Source organism: Miscanthus floridulus, chromosome 19, assembly GCF_019320115.1.
Source record: "Miscanthus floridulus cultivar M001 chromosome 19, ASM1932011v1, whole genome shotgun sequence".
NCBI classification, from domain to species: Eukaryota; Viridiplantae; Streptophyta; class Magnoliopsida; order Poales; family Poaceae; genus Miscanthus; species Miscanthus floridulus.
Genome location: NC_089598.1, coordinates 42139542 through 42162349, shown reverse-complemented (window position 1 = coordinate 42162349; position 22808 = coordinate 42139542). Strand labels below are relative to the sequence as shown.

The window sequence follows — 22808 nt, the reverse complement described above, 5'->3', positions numbered from 1 at the left end:
CACTGCTCACCCCTGCCACACGCCTGCATGTACCACTTGTTGAGCAAGTACATTTGCGTACCCAATTCATTCAGAGCCGCAGGGTTGTACAGACTTTTGCCATATTTATAAGTCTTCCAGGTATCAACTTCCAGGTTCTGGATTGGAGCTTTGCCCGTCAATTGATCCAAGGTTAAACCAGTATCTTGAAAAAAAGCATTAAGGGCTTGAACCGACACTTCTCCAGAGTTGTCTGGTCGATAGACTTCTATGTTGGAACCATATTGATTAGCAACAACAAGATTTTGCATTGGTTGCTTCTGTTGTCCGAGCTGTGGGACATCCTTCCCTGATGCTCTTTTCCTTTTCTTATCTGCATCATGTGACTTCACGAGGGAGCGGTCATAGTCTGATAGTGGCGAAGGCTTACGAAGTTCAATCATCTTTTTCTTGTGAGCATCGACCTTCTGCCTCAGCACCTCTCGTGGTAGGTAAAAGTACGGCTTCTCCTTAAGCTTCGCTTGACTCTTCTTTTTGGTATCTATAAAAAAATCTTTCACTTTTTTGTCTTCTTCAGCTGCTATTTGCTCATCAGTTTTTTCAGAAAGTATTTCTTGAGAAATAACTCTTTTTCTCGGGGTCTTCTTTGCCGCCGGGACCTTAGACGTCTTTGTAGTGCGTCGCTGTGGAGGGGGTGGGGGCGGTGTTGGAGACCGGCGTGGAGGCGATGTGGCCGGTGTTGGTGGAGACCGGCGTGGAGGCTGTTGGAGATCGTTGTGGAGGCGGTGGGGCCGGTGTAGGAGTTGGAGATCGTCGTGGAGGCGATGGGGCCGGTGTAGGAGTTGGCGATCGCCGTGGGGATGAAGTCGTCTCGCCCCCCGCGATGCTGTGATGAGATGGGGAATGAATGATTAGGCTAGGCTGGGGGGAGACCCTGCTACAAAAACAAGTTGTGTGTCAATTATTTTTTAAGCCAATAGAAAATTAATGGAAAATAATATTTCATTCACTTTCATTCGTACCTAGGGTGAGGTAGGGGAAGCGGTGGCGCCCCAGGAATGATGATGAAGCGTTTGCGCCATTGAATAAATGTCTTTTCTGCTTCTCCTAGTGTCTTCTCCCCATCACCGCCTTCAATGTCAAGAGGAACATTGCTGTAACCTTTGAGCACTCTATCGACCGAGACGCTAGCATATCCAGGTTGAATAACTGACCCATGGATTCTTGGTGTCTTCGTTCGGTCTATTGGAGATACAACCCCGACAGCCACCATGATTGATGCATTATTACCATCTGGAATGTGCAGCTCACATGTTGTTAGAGGCTCGGTAATGTCATCAACAGGGAAGCGCAACCCAGCGTCGTCTTGAATAACTGGCAGCTCCGTAGAAGCACAACTACTTTTCATCTGACCAACGGGGCTAATGGTGACTCCCGGCGTTGATTGCGATTGCATTTGACTCATTGCTAGCTGCACTTGCCTCTTGATCTCCTCCTGCATTCTTGCCTCAAGAGATTTTTCTCGTTCACGTGATTCAAGCAATGCTTGTCGTGACTCGTCAACAAATTGCTCCAATGCACGGATTCGTTCTGCCTCCTCATCCTTCTTTCTTTGGCGGCTTCTGTAGGTATCCTTGTCTGCTGGGAATGCGTGTAGCCATAGGAACCGCCCCATAGCCTCTTGTTCGACCACCGTGTTCGGGATTCTCTAGTGCATATGTCAATTCATCCTTCTCTCTGTTGGGCTTGAAAACACCACTATCAGCTTCTTCCCTAGCACGAGCTAGTCTCTGTGTTGCTCTCTCAATTTTTTGGCCGAAAATTAGCTTGCCAGTGTCTAGGTCTAGGCTTCCCCCATGAGCGTAGAACCAATTCTTCGCGCGTTGAGGCCAGTTCTTCTCTATTGTTTCAGGTATGATTCCCTTGGCAGTAATCTCTGCTTCTAGGTTCTGCCACTTGGGAATAGCACTCTTATAACCACCTGATCCCATGCGATGATGGTATTGCTTCTGTCGGGCATTCTGCCGATTCCTCATCACACGTTCCTCACTGTCTTGGGATGTCTTGTATTCTACGAAGGCATCCCAATGGGACTCCAACTTGACAAACGCCTTAGCATTGAAATTCGGCGTAGCATTCTTCAAGATAAACTTTTTATACAATGTCTTCTTCCAACTCTGGAACAATGTTGCCATCTTCTTCATTGTCCAATCCCTCACTAGCTCCTTCAAAGCATCATCTGCTTGTAATGTGAAATGTTGAGTGATATCACTCCAAGCTAGGTTCTTGTCACGATCAGATACAAAACTAACATTAGGAGCGGATATCTTCTGCTTCCATTCACGAGCACTAACTGGGATCCTATCCCTTACAACGAACCCACATTGATTGACATATGTCTGAGCATGTGGTCCCAATGGTTTGCCGGTGTCGGTGTCGAATTCTGATATTATGAAACGGCCCTCTAATGGCTTTTTTGGCCCTCGGACTTTCCTACTTTTGTTGGTGGTTGATGTAGATCCAGAGACCGGCTACATGAGTACAAACACAACGATTAACAACAAATATACGTACGCATGCATCTATAAGAGATGATAGATAATCGAATATACCTCGCCAGTATTTTCTTGCGCGACAATTTGTTGATCTTCAACCACCGGCATATTCAGGATATCCTCATAATCAGCAAAGTACTGACTCGTGTCATCTACATCCACATTGGTGCCGGCGTTGATAATATCCGCCATTATGTCATCACTCAAGTTATCATTCGGAGCAGCCATTTGTATCTTCAAGATAACACATAGATAGAATTACTATGGTACATAATATAAGTACATGTGATAACACATATAGAATTACTAAATCCAATTAAATATAATAACACATAATATTTCATCAACATGGAAATAAGTACATGTATATATATACACATAGAATGATACAATATATTTTCTCTCTCTCTCAACACATAGAAATAAGTGCATATGTCGATCTATATCTCTAGATATGCATGTGATACACATAGAATGTCTCTCTAGATACAATTTTCTCTCTCTCAACACATGAAAATAAGTACATGTATATATACATATAGAAATAATTAAGTACATATGTATACATATAGAATCTATCTCTAGATATAATATATATAGAGAGATAGAATATATAATTACTAAATCCAATTAAATAAATCTAACATGAAATTAGATAAACTAGTAAGATAATACATTTTAATCTAACATATATCAAAAACTATAATAAAAAACTATCTAAAAAAACTATCTAAATAAAATACTAATTAAATTTTAATACATTTAAATCTAATATATCAAAAACTATCTAAAAATAACTAAAAAACTAACAATAAACTACATGTACTTATTTTAATCTAACATACAGCCGAGACTTTGTAAAAAAAATCTAAAAAAAAAGCCGATCGAGAGCAGCGCAGATCATATCGAGTTCGATCGACGGAGGCCGTACGGCGTGGGCGCGCGGGAAGCGTCGGCGACGGATGGTGGGGTCGGGTGCGGCGGCGGAGACGGGATGCGGCGATGCAGGCCTGGAGAATGGCGCGGCCGGGCGGGGGTAGACGACGACGGCGGCGCGGCAGAGACGAGCTCGACGACGGCGGATGGCGCGGCCAGGCGGGCGGCTGAGCGACGGAGGCGAGATCGAAGATGAACAGAACAGACGTTCGATATATATAGCCTGCGACCCTTTAGTCCCGGCTGGTAACACCAGCCGGGACTAAAGGACATTTAGTCCCGGCTGGTAATACCAACCGGGACTAAAGGTCCAACCCTTTAGTCCCGGTTGGTCTTATCCAGCCGGGACTAAATGTCCTTTAGTCCCGGCTCGTGTTGCCAGCCGGGACTAAAGGTATTTTTTGGCGGGCACCTAAATTGCCGCCCACCCTTTAGTCCCGGTTCTTGGTCTGGGCCGGGACTGAAGCCCTGAAAAATTTGCCAACCCGCCAGCGTAATTGGAAAGGCCTGGGATTTTGTTTTTGTTTAATACTAGGTTAATCAATTAATTCCATAGCAACTTCAATACTTTGCAATATTTATTTTAAAAAATACTATTGATTAACTAATTATTTATTGTAAATAGGAAAATTTTGTAACCTAAAGTTTTTAATTTCTTTTATGAATATAGAATATAAATGTTACTAATACTAAGTATTTTGTTAATGCAAAAATATATTTCTAACTTAAAATTAATAAAACTAATATTATTCGATAGGAAATTTATTATCACATTATTGTAACGTCAATGTTTCAATTTTTTCTCGGTTTTTGACCAAAATTGACAGGAATTTTTTGTTGAACCTATAAAAATAGAGAAAATGTAGTATTTTTGTTCTACAGCTTTCTCAAATGAAAAAATGGCCTATATAAGGATTGTATATATTGATGAGCTTAACAAACTCGGTATTCAAAACTTTTCAATTTGAGACAATCTAGGGTCCCGAAAACTAGTTTGTAGGCGTCGAAATTTAAAAATCACAAATTTGAACCGTCCAAACTTTCTCAAATGGAAAGTTGACCAAAACAACAATTGTAGATCTTTTTGAGTTTAACAAACTTGGTATTCAAAACTTTTCAATTTGAAGTCATTTAGAGTTCATAATACTAGAGTCAAAGTGTTGTTTTTTTATTTGACCAAATTTGACTTGGTCAAACTTGCTCAAATGAGACACTAAATGACCTCAGATGAAAAAACTCTGAATACCAAGTTTGATCATCTCAGAAAGATCTACAATTGTTACATAGCTCATTTTCCCATTTGAGAAATTTTTATCAAACACTAGTCACAACTTCTTGAATCTCATATATACTTTCTAAAACTATGTCACACACTTGTGAAATTTGAACTACATTTTGTTCAAGCTTTCTCAAATGAAAAAATGGCCTATATAAGGATTGTATATATTGATGAGCTTAACAAACTCGGTATTCAAAACTTTTCAATTTGAGACAATCTAGGGTCCCGAAAACTAGTTTGTAGGCGTCGAAATTTAAAAATCACAAATTTGAACCGTCCAAACTTTCTCAAATGGAAAGTTGACCAAAACAACAATTGTAGATCTTTTTGAGTTTAACAAACTTGGTATTCAAAACTTTTCAATTTGAAGTCATTTAGAGTTCATAATACTAGAGTCAAAGTGTTGTTTTTTTATTTGACCAAATTTGACTTGGTCAAACTTGCTCAAATGAGACACTAAATGACCTCAGATGAAAAAACTCTGAATACCAAGTTTGATCATCTCAGAAAGATCTACAATTGTTACATAGCTCATTTTCCCATTTGAGAAATTTTTATCAAACACTAGTCACAACTTCTTGAATCTCATATATACTTTCTAAAACTATGTCACACACTTGTGAAATTTGAACTACATTTTGTTCAAGCTTTCTCAAATGAAAAAATGGCCTATATAAGGATTGTATATATTGATGAGCTTAACAAACTCGGTATTCAAAACTTTTCAATTTGAGACAATCTAGGGTCCCGAAAACTAGTTTGTAGGCGTCGAAATTTAAAAATCACAAATTTGAACCGTCCAAACTTTCTCAAATGGAAAGTTGACCAAAACAACAATTGTAGATCTTTTTGAGTTTAACAAACTTGGTATTCAAAACTTTTCAATTTGAAGTCATTTAGAGTTCATAATACTAGAGTCAAAGTGTTGTTTTTTTATTTGACCAAATTTGACTTGGTCAAACTTGCTCAAATGAGACACTAAATGACCTCAGATGAAAAAACTCTGAATACCAAGTTTGATCATCTCAGAAAGATCTACAATTGTTACATAGCTCATTTTCCCATTTGAGAAATTTTTATCAAACACTAGTCACAACTTCTTGAATCTCATATATACTTTCTAAAACTATGTCACACACTTGTGAAATTTGAACTACATTTTGTTCAAGCTTTCTCAAATGAAAAAATGGCCTATATAAGGATTGTATATATTGATGAGCTTAACAAACTCGGTATTCAAAACTTTTCAATTTGAGACAATCTAGGGTCCCGAAAACTAGTTTGTAGGCGTCGAAATTTAAAAATCACAAATTTGAACCATCCAAACTTTCTCAAATGGAAAGTTGACCAAAACAACAATTGTAGATCTTTTTGAGTTTAACAAACTTGGTATTCAAAACTTTTCAATTTGAAGTCATTTAGAGTTCATAATACTAGAGTCAAAGTGTTGTTTTTTTATTTGACCAAATTTGACTTGGTCAAACTTGCTCAAATGAGACACTAAATGACCTCAGATGAAAAAACTCTGAATACCAAGTTTGATCATCTCAGAAAGATCTACAATTGTTACATAGCTCATTTTCCCATTTGAGAAATTTTTATCAAACACTAGTCACAACTTCTTGAATCTCATATATACTTTCTAAAACTATGTCACACACTTGTGAAATTTGAACTACATTTTGTTCAAGCTTTCTCAAATGAAAAAATGGCCTATATAAGGATTGTATATATTGATGAGCTTAACAAACTCGGTATTCAAAACTTTTCAATTTGAGACAATCTAGGGTCCCGAAAACTAGTTTGTAGGCGTCGAAATTTAAAAATCACAAATTTGAACCGTCCAAACTTTCTCAAATGGAAAGTTGACCAAAACAACAATTGTAGATCTTTTTGAGTTTAACAAACTTGGTATTCAAAACTTTTCAATTTGAAGTCATTTAGAGTTCATAATACTAGAGTCAAAGTGTTGTTTTTTTATTTGACCAAATTTGACTTGGTCAAACTTGCTCAAATGAGACACTAAATGACCTCAGATGAAAAAACTCTGAATACCAAGTTTGATCATCTCAGAAAGATCTACAATTGTTACATAGCTCATTTTCCCATTTGAGAAATTTTTATCAAACACTAGTCACAACTTCTTGAATCTCATATATACTTTCTAAAACTATGTCACACACTTGTGAAATTTGAACTACATTTTGTTCAAGCTTTCTCAAATGAAAAAATGGCCTATATAAGGATTGTATATATTGATGAGCTTAACAAACTCGGTATTCAAAACTTTTCAATTTGAGACAATCTAGGGTCCCGAAAACTAGTTTGTAGGCGTCGAAATTTAAAAATCACAAATTTGAACCGTCCAAACTTTCTCAAATGGAAAGTTGACCAAAACAACAATTGTAGATCTTTTTGAGTTTAACAAACTTGGTATTCAAAACTTTTCAATTTGAAGTCATTTAGAGTTCATAATACTAGAGTCAAAGTGTTGTTTTTTTATTTGACCAAATTTGACTTGGTCAAACTTGCTCAAATGAGACACTAAATGACCTCAGATGAAAAAACTCTGAATACCAAGTTTGATCATCTCAGAAAGATCTACAATTGTTACATAGCTCATTTTCCCATTTGAGAAATTTTTATCAAACACTAGTCACAACTTCTTGAATCTCATATATACTTTCTAAAACTATGTCACACACTTGTGAAATTTGAACTACATTTTGTTCAAGCTTTCTCAAATGAAAAAATGGCCTATATAAGGATTGTATATATTGATGAGCTTAACAAACTCGGTATTCAAAACTTTTCAATTTGAGACAATCTAGGGTCCCGAAAACTAGTTTGTAGGCGTCGAAATTTAAAAATCACAAATTTGAACCGTCCAAACTTTCTCAAATGGAAAGTTGACCAAAACAACAATTGTAGATCTTTTTGAGTTTAACAAACTTGGTATTCAAAACTTTTCAATTTGAAGTCATTTAGAGTTCATAATACTAGAGTCAAAGTGTTGTTTTTTTATTTGACCAAATTTGACTTGGTCAAACTTGCTCAAATGAGACACTAAATGACCTCAGATGAAAAAACTCTGAATACCAAGTTTGATCATCTCAGAAAGATCTACAATTGTTACATAGCTCATTTTCCCATTTGAGAAATTTTTATCAAACACTAGTCACAACTTCTTGAATCTCATATATACTTTCTAAAACTATGTCACACACTTGTGAAATTTGAACTACATTTTGTTCAAGCTTTCTCAAATGAAAAAATGGCCTATATAAGGATTGTATATATTGATGAGCTTAACAAACTCGGTATTCAAAACTTTTCAATTTGAGACAATCTAGGGTCCCGAAAACTAGTTTGTAGGCGTCGAAATTTAAAAATCACAAATTTGAACCGTCCAAACTTTCTCAAATGGAAAGTTGACCAAAACAACAATTGTAGATCTTTTTGAGTTTAACAAACTTGGTATTCAAAACTTTTCAATTTGAAGTCATTTAGAGTTCATAATACTAGAGTCAAAGTGTTGTTTTTTTATTTGACCAAATTTGACTTGGTCAAACTTGCTCAAATGAGACACTAAATGACCTCAGATGAAAAAACTCTGAATACCAAGTTTGATCATCTCAGAAAGATCTACAATTGTTACATAGCTCATTTTCCCATTTGAGAAATTTTTATCAAACACTAGTCACAACTTCTTGAATCTCATATATACTTTCTAAAACTATGTCACACACTTGTGAAATTTGAACTACATTTTGTTCAAGCTTTCTCAAATGAAAAAATGGCCTATATAAGGATTGTATATATTGATGAGCTTAACAAACTCGGTATTCAAAACTTTTCAATTTGAGACAATCTAGGGTCCCGAAAACTAGTTTGTAGGCGTCGAAATTTAAAAATCACAAATTTGAACCGTCCAAACTTTCTCAAATGGAAAGTTGACCAAAACAACAATTGTAGATCTTTTTGAGTTTAACAAACTTGGTATTCAAAACTTTTCAATTTGAAGTCATTTAGAGTTCATAATACTAGAGTCAAAGTCATAACATATTACATAATATCCGTCTCTAAAACATAATATATTAAACATGCATCGTTGTATCATGCGGGCACAACAGTGAATTTCTTCTTGACGTATGACCCTTGGTTATGATCTTGTCGTAACCATGGAGTGTCTTCATCATTTAACATGATGCTTGGATCTTTCTTCACTATGAAGGGTGGAATTCGGACATTTCTTTCGTAATCTTCTGACATGTCTGACTTGTCTTCAATTCCCACTATATTTATTTTCCCAGAAAGAATTATGTGGCGCTTTGGCTCATTGATCATTGAGTTGATGTCTTCGTTTTTTCCTCTCTTTGATTTTGTAGACATGTCTTTCACATAGAACACCTGACTCACATCGGCAGCAAGGACGAATGGTTCCTCTTTGTACCCAATATTGTTGAGGTCCACTGTTGTCATTCCATACTCTTTGTCGACTGTTACCCCTCCTCCGGTCAGCTTCACCCATTGGCACCGGAACAAAGGGACTTTAAAATTAGGTGCGTAGTCTAGTTCCCATATCTCTTCTATGCGGCCATAATATGTTTGTATATTCCCATTTGGATCTGTTCCATCTATGCGAACACCACTATTTTGATTGGTGCTCCTTTTATCTTGGGCAACTGTGTAAAATGTATTCCCATTTATCTCGTACCCTTGGTACGTGAGGATATGCCACGATGGCTGCCTAGCCAACAAATACAGTTGCTCATCAATATTGTCATCGCCTTGACATTCTTTTCGCAACCAACCACTGAAACTTTCCATGTGCTGACGCCTAATCCAAGCTTCAGTCTTCCCTGAAAATTTGGATCGTAAGAACTCCTTATGTATCTCGATGTACGGATGCACCAATGACGAGTTCTGAAGAACTGTGTAGTGTGCTTTATTGAAATAATCGTCTTCCATGCCGATATATGTTTTCTTCCCTAAAGTTCCTTTACCACTGAGTCGCCCCTCGTGTCGTGATTCGGGAACACCAATCGGGGCAAGGTCAGGAATAAAGTCAACACAGAACTCAATGACCTCCTCTGTTCCATAGCCCTGGGCGATGCTTCCTTCAGGCTTAGAACGGACTTTCACATATTTCTTCAAGACTCCCATAAACCTCTCGAAGGGGAACATGTTATGTAAGAACACAGGTCCAAGAATACTAATCTCCTTCACCAAATGAACTAGGATGTGTGTCATGATATTAAAGAAGGATGGAGGGAACACCAACTCAAAGCTGACAAGACATTGAACCACATCATTCTGTAGAGTAGCTAGTTCCACTGGATTGATTGCCTTCTGAGAAATTGCATTGAGGAATGCACATAGCTTCACGGTGGCTAGACGTACATGTGGAGGTAGAATTCCTCTTAAAGCAACTGGAAGCAATTGCGTCATAAGCACGTGGCAGTCATGGGACTTTAAGTTTAGGAATTTCTTATCTGGCACATTTATTATACCCTTTATATTGGAGGAGAATCCCGATGGGACCTTGATGCTGCTTAGACATTCGAACATGTTGTCCCTCTCTTCTTTGCTAAGCGTGTAGCTAGCAGGACTTAAGTAATGACGTCCATCATCTGTCTTCTCTGGATGAAGATTGTCTCGTTCTTTCATGCCCTGCAAGTCCTGGCGTGCTTCAAGTGAATCCTTTGGCTTCCCGTACACACCCATGAATCCTAACAGGTTCACACAAAGATTCTTTGTTAGGTGCATCACGTCGATTGCGTGGCGGACCTCTAGGACTTGCCAATAGGGTAGCTCCCAAAAGATGGACTTCTTCTTCCACATGGGTGCGTGTCCCTTAGCATCTTTGGGAACAGATTCACTGCCTTGTCCCTTTCCAAATACTACTTTCACATCCTTGACCATTGCGAGTACATCTTCCCCGGTTCGGTTATGAGGCTTCTTCCGATGGTCTGGCTTACCTTTAAAATGCTTCCCTTTCTTTCTTACTTGGTGATTCAACGGAAGGAATCGACGATGGCCAAGGTACACGACCTTTCGACATCTTTTCAAATATATACTGTCAAGGTCATCAAAACAATGTGTGCATGCATTATATCCTTTGTTTGTCTGACCTGAAAGATTACTTAAAGCAGGCCAATCATTGATTGTTACGAACAACATTGCTCGTAGGTCAAAGTGTTCTTGTTTGTACTCATCCCAGACACGTACACCTGGTTTGTTCCATAAAACTAGAAGTTCTTCAACTAATGGCTTCAGATAGACATCAATATCGTTGCCAGGTTGCCTCGGACCTTGGATGAGGATCGGCATCATAATGAACTTCCGCTTCATACATAACCATGGAGGAAGGTTGTAGATACATAGAGTAACTGGCCAAGTGCTATGACTAGTGCTCTGCTCTCCAAAAGGATTCATACCATCTGTACTTAAGGCGAACCTTAAGTTTCTAGCCTCATTTGCAAACTCTGGAAATTCCCTGTCTATCGCTCTCCACTGGGACCCATCAGCTGGGTGTCTCAGCATATTGTCTACCTTACGGTCTTCTTTATACCACCGCAACAACTTTGCATGGTCTTTATTTCTGAACAAACGTTTTAAGCGTGGTATTATAGGAGCATACCACATAACCTTGGCAGGGATTTTCTTTCTAGGACGTTGTTCACCCTCGACGTCACCAGGATCATCGCGCCTGATCTTATACCGCGATGCTTTACATACCGGGCATTCATCCAAATTCTCGTATTCATTGCCATGGTAGAGGATGCAGTCATTAGGACATGCATGTATCTTCTGGATTTTTAATCCCAATGGGCAGACAACCTTTTTTGCTTCGTACGTAGTGGTGGGCAATTCATTTGGCTTCGGAAGCATCTTCTTTATGAGGTTCAATAAATTCCCAAATGCCTTGTCGGATATACCATTCTTTGCCTTCCATTGTAGCAATTCCAGTGTTGTACCCAGCTTTTTTTGCCCCTCTTCGGCCGTCGGGTATAGCAACTTCCTATGATCCTCAAGCATGCGCTCGAACTTAACTTTCTCTTTTTCACTTTCCCATTCTTGTTGTGCATCACGAATGGCATCGCCAAGAGCATCACCGAGATCATCTTCTACCGCTACCTCTTCTTCATCTCCCCCCATTGTAGTATCATCAAAGGCACCATACTGAGCAATAATGTCATCAATGTCTAAATCTTCTCCTTCACCTTCTTCCATCATGACCCCGCTTTCTCCATGCTTAGTCCAACATATATAGTTTGACATGAAACCTGACTTAAGCAAATGTGAATGAAGACTCATTGAGCTTGAATATTCCTTTAAATTCTTACATAGGGCACATGGACAGCACATGAAACCATCCCGCTTATTTGCCTCGGCCACACCTAAGAAATAGTGCAAGCCCTCAATAAAGTCTTGGGAGCGGCGATCGGCATTGTACATCCAATGGCGTGACATAATCTGTATTACACGACAAATTATGAAAACCTTGAACATAATTTAGTATTTTATTACACAACATAAATGACACACACACGGTTGATTAATTAACTAAGTCTGGCTACAACGTAAGCAATCCCAACTATCACTAAACAAACTAAAACTACAATGCACTTCAGTAACATAATTATTTCGTGATCGTACGCAACTAAAACAGACAAATCATTCTTCTGTTGAATATCAATAAGCTTCTCCTGCTGGCTCACTGCCTCATCAGCAGCAGCCGCTACCTCAAGCGCACCCAAATTCTGCACGTATGTAGCATAATCTTCCTCCCAGTACCAACCATCGCATCCATTGCCCTCCCACTGTAATTAAAGCCAAAAAATATTTAGTCAAAAATATTCAAGAAAAGCAGGTCAATTAGCCATAAAGATAAAATGCGTAAGAAACTCACATCGCGATCCGGGCACTTGTAGAAAACACGGCCCTTGTTGGGTCCCTGTCTCTTGACTCGGTACTCCATCACAATCTTCTGCTTACACTTGCCGCAGATAATGAGAGGGAGTTCTGGCCTCAGTCGTTTCGCAACCGAACAAGAGGCCGATGATCCGGTACCAGTTGTCATCTACTTTCTATACTTATTTTTGCAAACTAGTGTAAATTTCATATTTTCTAAAATGATATATTTAAACAAAACTAGTACGGATTTCACATGTTTCAATAAATAACCACCCGTACTAGTTGACCTTGCTTACGTGATCATCTCGGCCAGCATTTCTCCACCGGACGGCACCGTACTTGGCCAAGGAAGAGCTCCGATTCTACGAGAAAGGGAACACGGTCTTCCACGACCGTTGCAGCTCTCCCTCGTAGCATCAAAGTTCCTCCTTGACGTCCGTTACCGCTCGGCAGAGAACATGTTGGCCGAGCTGAACACGGTCCGCAAGTTCAACTAGTACGGATTTTCTATAATTTTCTAACTATTTACTAAGTTTTTCATTTCATGGAAAATTTAATTCTAAAAAAGGCATGATTTCTAAGTAGTTCATTTCATGGAAAAAATAATTCTAAGTGACCTGCTCGATATCGGCGAGCTCGCGGACGTTTAGGTTGCCGAGGATAGTAACATTTGTAGATGACATTTGTAGGTCTGAAGTTATCAAATATCCATCAAATTATAGCTCAAAAACATGTTTCAATAAATAACCATCCGTACTAGTTGACCTTGCTTACGTGATCAACTCGGCGAGCATTTCTCCACCGGACGGCACCGTACTAGGCCAAGGAAGAGCTCCGATTCTACGAGAAAGGGAACACGGTCTTCCACGACCGTTGCCGCTCTCCCTCGTAGAATCAAAGCTCCTCCTTGACGTCCGTTACCGCTCGGCAGAGAACATGCTCGCCGACTTGAACACGGTCCGCAAGTTCAACTAGTACGGATTTTCTACAATTTTCTAAGTTTACATATAAAATCATAATAAAGTCCAACATATAAAGTTACACATGCATCTACATCGCAAAATGAGATAAGCTACTGATAAAACATAAGAGGATTAAGTTTGTTACCTCCAAAATCGAAGAGCAACACCAATGGAGGGGGAGAGAGCAAGAACAACAGCAAGCTGAAAAACAGAGGCAGTGAGTTTGAATGGAATGGCTCGGGCTCGGGGAGGAAGAAATGAGCTGAATTATAGGACCGGGATTATTAGTCCCGGTTAGGGGTCCAAACCGGGACTAAAGATTAATCTTTATTCCCGGGGCATCACCCAAATCGGGACTAAAAGCTTTAGTCCCGGCTGGTATTACCAGCTGGGACTAAAGGTTTACCTTTAGTCCCGGCTGGTAATACCAGCCGGGACTAAAGGCCTCTGCCCCGCGGACGACCGTTGGGCAGGGACCTTTAGTCCCGGTTCGTATTACCAACCGGGACTAAAGGGTCCTTTAGTCCCGGGGGCAAAAAATGCCGAGGCTAATGCCAAATTAGGACATCGTTCTAAAGTCTGTTCTCTAGTGCGGGCACACCAAAAAGGAGGCAGGCCACTCAATCGCTTCTATGTAATCACGGAGCGAAGGGTCCCCCACTTTCTTTTTTTCCCGGTGATTATGGGATTTCAGAAAAAAATATTTTTTCTTAGATTAATGAATTAATTAACATAAAATCTTATAAATCAATACTCCCTCTATCCTGAAACATAATAAATCTAGTTTTGTCCTAAGTCAAACTATAGTAATTTTAACTAAATTTATAGAAAAGAATATTAACATCTACCACAACAAAGAGGTATATTATAAAAATATGTTTCATAAATATATCTAATTAAGCTAATTTGAAGTCCTATTTATTTTTCTTCTTTTCTATAAACTTAATCAAAGTTAATATAGTTCGACTTAGGACAAAACTAAATTTCGTATATTTCATGACAGATGAGTAGCTCAGATTGCTTTGAACTATTACCTCCTATAAAGTAAGGGATTTGCTAAATTTCGGGTGTCTAAATTTTAGTTTTCTTTCAGGCGACGGTTATTACATATATTTTATACTAAAATTGCTTTTGGTTCGTTGTGATTTCTATAGACTCAATCTGTAATTTTTTATTCTAAGAATAAAAAAACTCGTTGGACAAAACCACAAACCTGACAAAATCTAATATGTTGGCACAAAGACAATTTATTATTTAAAATTATTTCTATAGTCAGAAAAGGATAAAAATTGGATATGTTATGACACAAAGATCGACAAATAATAAATCACAAAAGTAACAATTTACTTATACTAATCGGTAGAGTGTTGCCTGAAATGAACCTGAAATATAGGAAAAGCGATAAAGCAATGGGAGTACGGTAGCATTGTCCATGTTAAAAACAATGCTAATTGAAGGGTAATCTTTATTGTACGGGTGCAAAGTAATAAGATACAGTTCTGTGACATGCAATCTTTACTTCCTATAACAATAAAAGACATTCATTTTTTTTTTGAAACTAATAAAAGAGACATGCATTCTTGTAGGAGTGTGGTTTGGGGGATTGCATGTCCTCAGCCAACGTGGCGCTTAGTAGTTATTTTGTTTGAGTATGCTTTCACTGGATACCGATGGATGCACTTGGCCCATGACCCATCAGCACTGTGGGGTGGTTGGATACACTCCCACACAGCGATGTTGCACTTGTACCCTGAACCGAAGGCAATCATCAATACTCGATCACACTTATGCATTCTTCCTTTCGCTTCAATGTATGCTAGCTCGTACCACAAAGAGCTGCTTGATGTGTTCCCGAAACGATGAAGCGTCATTCGTGACGGCTCGGCATGGCTATCAGATAGACGGAGGCTATCTTGGACAGAATCAATCACTGCTGGTCCACCGGGATGAACGCAGAAGTGCTCTATCGCCACGCAGAAGTTTGGGACATATAGTGGCACCATGCTGTTGAGAACCTTCCTCGATATGCAGGAAAGCAAAAACCGTAGCTTCTCTGATGGTGGGAGGATAAGGGGCGCAATGGAAATGATACTGGTCCTCAATGCCTCACCAGAAACAGCAATAAGGTCCTTAGAAAGGCTCATCCCCAAGTTTCCCTCGCCATCTTCGTCCAGCATGACACACCGATGAGCACTTTCGCTGGTGCTGGTAATCATTCGCAGAAGGTGTTTGAGTCGGAATCGCGCCTTATTTCTTGAATTCGATAGCAATGCAGCGGCGCCACCCATGCGGAATAGGACGGTGGGCAGATGCATTTCTCGTTTCTTCCCTTGATAATTTATGTGCGACATTGACTCCGTAGAGACCACTAATACATACGAGGCATGTGGAGTGATCTGCAACAGGTTCTTGGCTAGCCCCACCGAAATGAGACCCGCACTGCACCCCATACCAGAGAGGTGCACACTGCGGATATCGCTGCGAAGCTTGTATCTGTTTATGATCATGTCACTGTAGGTTGGTGTTGGGGCAAATAAGCTGCAGTTAACAACCAGTGCATCGATGGAAGACGGGTTGATGCATGTCTTACTGAACAGGTCATCAATTGTTGAAAACAGGATTAACTCAGCTTCAGCATGGCCCTGACTAAAACCAAAGCTCGGAGGTATGTAATGGAGGCTAGGCGGCAAGGAAGTCTCTTCACCGAGGCCAGAGCGGTCAATCATACGTGTTAAGAAGTGGATGCTGCGATCATCAAGGAATGGCATGAATTGCATTATGTACTCTTTGAATGTAGCCAGGGGAACACGGCAGTTAAAATTTTGCTTGAAGCAGGCATAGTCGACTAGATATACATCGTGGGAGCGGTTCACAAGGTAGAAGGTAAATGCAGCTGCTGGTAGCAAGGCAGCTAGCAACAAGTAAATGGGTCGAAGGACACGGAGATGGAAAATGTGCTCACTGAAACCAAACTGTGCAGCCACAAGGATGACAGCAATAGTAAGCGAAACGGCAATGGCAACCAGGACATTGTTCACAATGACTTGGTACAGAGATCTGAGGAGCCTCTGACTAGGTGACAAGGCCATATTGTTTATACTCTTCTACTGTTCTGCTGCTGCCTATATATATTATATATATATGTAGTTGAGCATGGTTGTGAAGGACAGAGAGGGAAGCTGGAGGCGTGAATAACTATACAGCTACTTCGATGAGACTTCCAACTTCTTGACAATCCCAAAAGGTAACTGTTGAGTCACAAAGAGATTGAGGTTACATATATTTTGATTTGATGCATTACATATCTCTAAAACATGGCCTAAAGATTTGAAGTAACAATTGAGATTATCTTATTAACATGATTATTCTAACAAAAATACATTCATTTGAGTAAGAACGACACAATTTAATAGGTCACACCACTACAAAACATAGATATTATAACATATTCTCGTAACACATAGATCAATTTATTACAGAGAAATTTCATAGCAACACAGATGTGCTACCAACGATTATAGTAACAAGTACAAAAAAATATTGTTCCAGATATATGTTACCAAATTCTAGTATTCTATAACACAATAACTAAAACACGTAAAATATGTTACACATACATATATGTTGTTTAATTTTACAGGCAATATGTATAAAGCCTTTTACAGTGCGATCCTTATGCCAAAAGAATTACAGCAACGACCTTACCTGGCATGCGCTCGGGCCGCGAAGTAGTCTTTTTCTCCCTTCTTATGTCTTACTTTTTATTCTTTAATAAAGTAGGATAAGATAAGATAAGATAAGAATAAGATAACAATAAGTAAGAATAAGAATAATAAAAAATATGAACTGTTATCGTCAGCTCCTTGTCTTCGCCCCGCCCGTAGCCCCTCAGCTTTTAGAGTGACAATTTAGTTATTATCTACTTATCTTTTGCTTCTAAGTTGGTTTTATAGAAAATTGAATACGAGTTTCACAAATCATGCTATAATTTTATATTAAATAATGTTCCGTAGACTCCTAAGGCCTTAGAAACATATATATGCGTTCACCAAATTTCATAATTATTCTTATGTTTTTATGAATGAATTATTTTTAATTTTCATTGTTTTTATTAAAAACCGTTGTCTGTGATAGCTCTGCTATAGCCATGCTATAGCTTTATAGCTTCTGAAAAAAGATGCAACTATTTGCCATAGCCTGTTATTTTAAACCTCGGCGACTTCACCCGATGCCCAACTTCCTACTCTAATCCTCTGTGACGGCATAGCCCTGCAGCAAGGTGCTGACCAAGGTACGTAGGATCCAACATCCAACTTCTATGCATTTGATGAAGACGAAATAATAAGTGCCCCAGCTGTCCTCTAGAGGAGCACGTGAGATCCATTGCAGTTGTTCAGGCGCCGTTGTCCCACAGCCATCGTCAGCCGCCGAGTCAAGCGCGCCTCACAGGCATTGCTGTTGCTAGGGTTAGGGTTGTTGCTAGAACCCGGCTGCTGGCCCCCGCCACCACCACCGCCTTCCTGGCCTTCGATCGGTCTTCATCTCCTCCACGTGTACATCTCCTCACCATTGGCTTCCACACCGTGACCCATGAATTGATGGGAAAAAAATTGTGTGGACTCTGGGTCCATTGCGTCTACGATGAGCCCCCTCCCCCGATGCATAACGCGTGGTGCGACTTCTAATCAGACGGCAGCTATACGTAACCTCTCTCGGCAGCTCGTATTCGCATGCAAGGCCGGCTGGCTCCTATCGGCTCGGGCGCTCGGCTCCTCCAAGTCAGGTCTCGGAGTCTTACAGGAATACGATCGCGGGAATACGATCCAAACTACGCAAATAGATCGTGCCATCATCGCCGTGCAGGCCTGCTCATGGCTGCGTTCAACGACCTGCTGCTGATGTCATGCACGGCCATGGACCCGCTGCTATCGCTGCCGCCACCGCCGCCAAGCTGCGTGCGGTCTTCGCGGCGGACATCCAGGTGAGCGTGGGGGCGTGTGCTCCTGGCCGATTTGGACCACCTGCTGCCTGCTGATGTGCGACGCGGTCACGAGCCCACTGCTGCCGCCGCCGCCGCAGCGACCTCCGACTCCGCCTCAGAGTGTCGGGTATGGTGTACTCGAGAAACTACGAAGGAGCCGCACTCACGCCCAGAGCCGAGGAGCCGCAGTGGACCGTGGAGCCGCGTGAACGCGAGGAGCCGAGGGAGCCCACGACGTGCGCCTCTCGTGCTGGCCGTCTGATTAGAAGCCGCGCCACGCGTCATGCATCAGGAAGGAGGCTCATCGTGGACGCAATGAACCCAGAGTCCACACAATTTTTTTTCCAATTGATGAACCAGTTGAAGAGCTGCGGCATGCAAGCATGTTGTCATCGTGTAGAGGTCGTTATAGTGAGAGTTAGGCGGATCATGGACGCTTAAACAAAGAATCTTTCTTGGAGACATTTGATGATATATGCGATACAGATCATGAGTCACATAATAAGTATTAAAAAAGTGAAACAAATTTGTTATGTTTCTATAAATTAGATCTACACGATATAGGTAATAAAGATCATGAAACGATCTTTACATTTATATAATTAGATTTATATAGTCTCAATATGTTCATCAAAACAACAAACCACATGTGTCGCTTTAGGTGTGGGCAAAAATTTGTAGCCCCATGTAACGCACGGACATATATCTAGTTAAGAAAAAAAAACTTTGAAATCACATGTTAAAAAAACACTCTGTACATTTATTTATACAAAATTTTGGATTACATGTCAAAGTATTATTACTTGGAATCTTTCTATACATATCCAACATTATACTCCTATTGACGTTAGATTGAGATCTAAATCAAACACCAGCATGGGCTAGCACATCCTAGGTTGCAATCAACCTACATACGTAGTAAAGAACTCCAAGAATGACTAAACTGATCTAGAGAACGGTTAGGCCGATCTAGAGCCCATCCTTCGCCGCAAAAGCCTAAGAACGCCTCTCGGGAGGACCCGTCGGGGAGGAGCACGCCTAGGGTTGTTCTGGGACTAGCAAGGCTACCTAGAACGCTGATGAATCTCACAGTGAGATGCAGCAAACAACAAGAGGGTTGAAAAAGAAAAAAAATAGGGTAATAAATACAAAAAATACGATTGAGTGTTGGATCCTTCAATCGACCATAATCCTCTGATATATAGCGGGGGTGGTCATATCCCAATAAAAAATGAGTCCAAATCATAATCTCTAAGTTTCATATGCAAAAACATGTCCAAAAACTGATCTCCAAAAGAGTCCGGTTTGGACTAGAGTAGGGAAACTGGCCTATAGCTGGGCCCCAAACCAGCTCGACAGGTTCTGTTGGGGCCGGGCTAGCCCAGTCAGTGACAAACATAGGGAGCTGGCCTGGCTGGTTTGGTGGAGGCACACAACAGGACGGCCTAGCCAGGTCCCAAACCGGCTAGGCCGGTGACGAGAGTCAAACATAGGGGTATGTTAAGTCTCCGAGAAGAGTTTCGGATCGACGAATCCCCCGACTGACCTCTCATGGTCGCTCGGAGGCTCAGAGGCTATACCCATCGGGTACGCTCATGCGCACCCTTTGGTCAGGAGTTAGGCAAAGCCCAAACACTCCCACGTCCACTGCTCAGGGCTCAGGGGCTCGCTAGAGCCCTAGGCTCTCGAAAGACGGTAGCCTGAGCCTAACTCCAGCCAGACACCAACTCAATCGAATGCTCGGGCAGGGGACTGAGGACCCAAGCGATTGCTAACTAGCCGAGCATCCAAGGTCTCGACAAGTACAAAGATCCAACGGCGCCAGTGCATTCAACGTGCGTGATGTGCTATTGGCCACTTCCTCGACAGGGTCACACAACCGGTGTGACACAATAGGACAATCAACTTCACTGACTTCGGGGCCATAGGGCTCCAGGGCCCGCTCATCAGCCCCCAGTCGAGGCTCATTCGCAGCCAAGGAAGCCTCAAGAAGGTTCACCCGGTGGAGGCCAGACCACAATATACAACCCTTGACGGTCAAGTGTCAGGGGCTTCAATGATGTCAGGCGGCGCCCGCGGCTCTACCAACTGCATGACAAGACCAAGGTCTATTCACGCTGCGACAGCGACCTACACTCAACGCACAAAGACCACAAACCAAAACCCCCAAATCAACTTGTACCCGACCTTTCCTCGATATATAAGGGGAGGGTTGGCTCCCAGAGAGGCCTAAGGATGAACAAAGCAACAGATTAAACATCCAGAAGCTGATTGGACAGAGAACCTATCGACCAAGAGACAAATTGAGAGGAACAACAGAGTGTTCCTCCCCTGGTAACCCAGCAAGAGATAGGGCCAATTCCCTTACTCGTTGGGGAGAAACCTTACCACTGACGAGCCGTAGGATAGCACCAAGCAATCCCCTACCGAACTCTGATTCTGCTCCACTGTAAACCCCCGATTTGGGTGCTCCTAAAGATAAAGAACTCCTCAGTAATAGATGTAGGTCCTCGATAGCCCGAACAAGGATAAACTGCCTTGTCTCTCTTGTGTATTTGAGTGTCTTAGCCACCGGAGACCCACACTTGTGACATCCGATGAACAACCACGATGCTTGCCACGGTTACAAACCCACGACAGATGGGGCGCCAGGTTGGGGAGTGCGTTGAGTGTGATTTCAGCTCTACGATTGCTAGAGTGTAACATCCATGAAAAATCCAAAGAACCAAAATGTCAACTTTCAAAAAAATTTCCAACAAACCCATGATTGGTGAGTGATCCTGCTAGGAAAACACCTATATTTGCACAAGTAGACCCCAAAAAGTAGCATGTGTGAGCATATGCATTTTAAATTAACCATGAGTTGCTTCTTTTCGGTTTTATGTTTGCTAATAAAATTTGATCAACCTTCAAATAAATAAAAACTTGTGTGTGTGTGCACCTTTAACCTTGGCAAAAGCTTGGACCTAAGTGACACTACTACAGAAAGCTAATCACCGCCGGCTCCAGAACCCCCATTACCGACGGTTTTGTCCCCCGTTGGTGCATGTCGACGATGATCAGCGACCTTTATCTCTGTCGGCTGTGCGTCGGTGGTGACGGTATTTTATCACCGTCGGTCCGGCGTACCATACGGCGGTGGCGGTGTCTTACGATGGCCGGCCGACGTACAATCCGGCAGTGATGGTGTAACCATCGACGTCGAGTTGGCGTATGATCCGACGATGATGATGTGTCCATCAATGCCGGTCCGGCGTACCATCCGGCGGTGATGGTGTAACCACCAACACCGAGTCGGCGTATGATCTGGTGGTGATGATGTAACCATCGACGCTGGCCCGCCGTACCATCCGATAGTGACGATGTACCTATCATCGCCAAGGCAGCGTACTAATTGGTGGTGATGATGAACATATCAACGCTGGGCCATCCTACCATCTGGTGGCAATGATGAGAACATCAACGCCGGACGGGCATACCATCTGGCTGTGACGACAAGAACATCAACGCCGGTTCGCGTACCATCCAGTTATGGTGATGAGAATATCAACGCCGGTCTGGAGTACCATCCGATGATGATGTAGGTGCCAGCGCACGCAGTCGGTGATCACCACCGGTTCTTACTATAGCGCACATGCCCATCTTGGCACTGGTAGTAAAAGAACTATTCTCTACCAGTTTCTCCAAGCGTCGGACATAGGATGAGTAGCCGGCGGTGAAAACCCTTCTACCGCCAGTTCGGCGGACGACACAGAGGCGAAGGGTGAGATTCTGCTCACCGCCGGACCATATGGCAAGCCGGCGGCGAAAGCGTTCATCACTGCCAGTTATTCGGCCAGAAGGGGGCCCATAGGTCATAAGCAAGTGGTGATATGTATCACCACCGGTTATCTCAAAACCTTTGGTGAAGCTGCCGGTGGTGAATTGACTTTTTGTAGTAGTGTGAACATAGAGGACGCACCGAGGGTGGTATACATTCTTGGAATAGATGTATACAAGTATAAGGTCATAGGGTGGAAATTAGAAAATAGAAATTAGAATTAGAAATAGAAAGGAGGAGGGAAGGAAATAGGAAATCAGAAAGCAGCCTAGCTACCCTGCATGGCCCAGCTGCGCCCGTGGCCTAGCGTCTCACCCGCACCCTCACGCACACACAACCAGGCCGCAGCCCAATCAGCCTAGCACCGCGCCCACGC

The 22808-nt window shown here is 41.5% G+C and overlaps 2 protein-coding genes across 2 annotated transcripts; both read right to left on the bottom strand.

Annotated features, from left to right (window-relative positions):
- Positions 1–8865: 8865 nt before the first annotated feature.
- On the bottom strand, positions 8866–13817 carry LOC136527075 (uncharacterized). The gene is made up of 7 exons (XM_066519697.1): positions 13777–13817; positions 12665–12842; positions 12474–12575; positions 11160–12228; positions 10540–11063; positions 9628–10386; positions 8866–9501 (listed from the first exon to the last, which is right to left on the bottom strand). Exons 2-7 carry the CDS (start codon positions 12833–12835, stop codon positions 8866–8868), a joined length of 3261 nt encoding a protein of 1086 aa, XP_066375794.1. The 5' UTR covers positions 12836–12842; positions 13777–13817.
- Positions 13818–15079: 1262 nt separating this feature from the next.
- On the bottom strand, positions 15080–16720 carry LOC136529565 (3-ketoacyl-CoA synthase 5-like). Its single transcript, XM_066522640.1, has one exon. It carries the CDS (start codon positions 16718–16720, stop codon positions 15245–15247), a length of 1476 nt encoding a protein of 491 aa, XP_066378737.1. The 3' UTR covers positions 15080–15244.
- Between the last annotated feature and the right edge of the window lie 6088 nt (positions 16721–22808).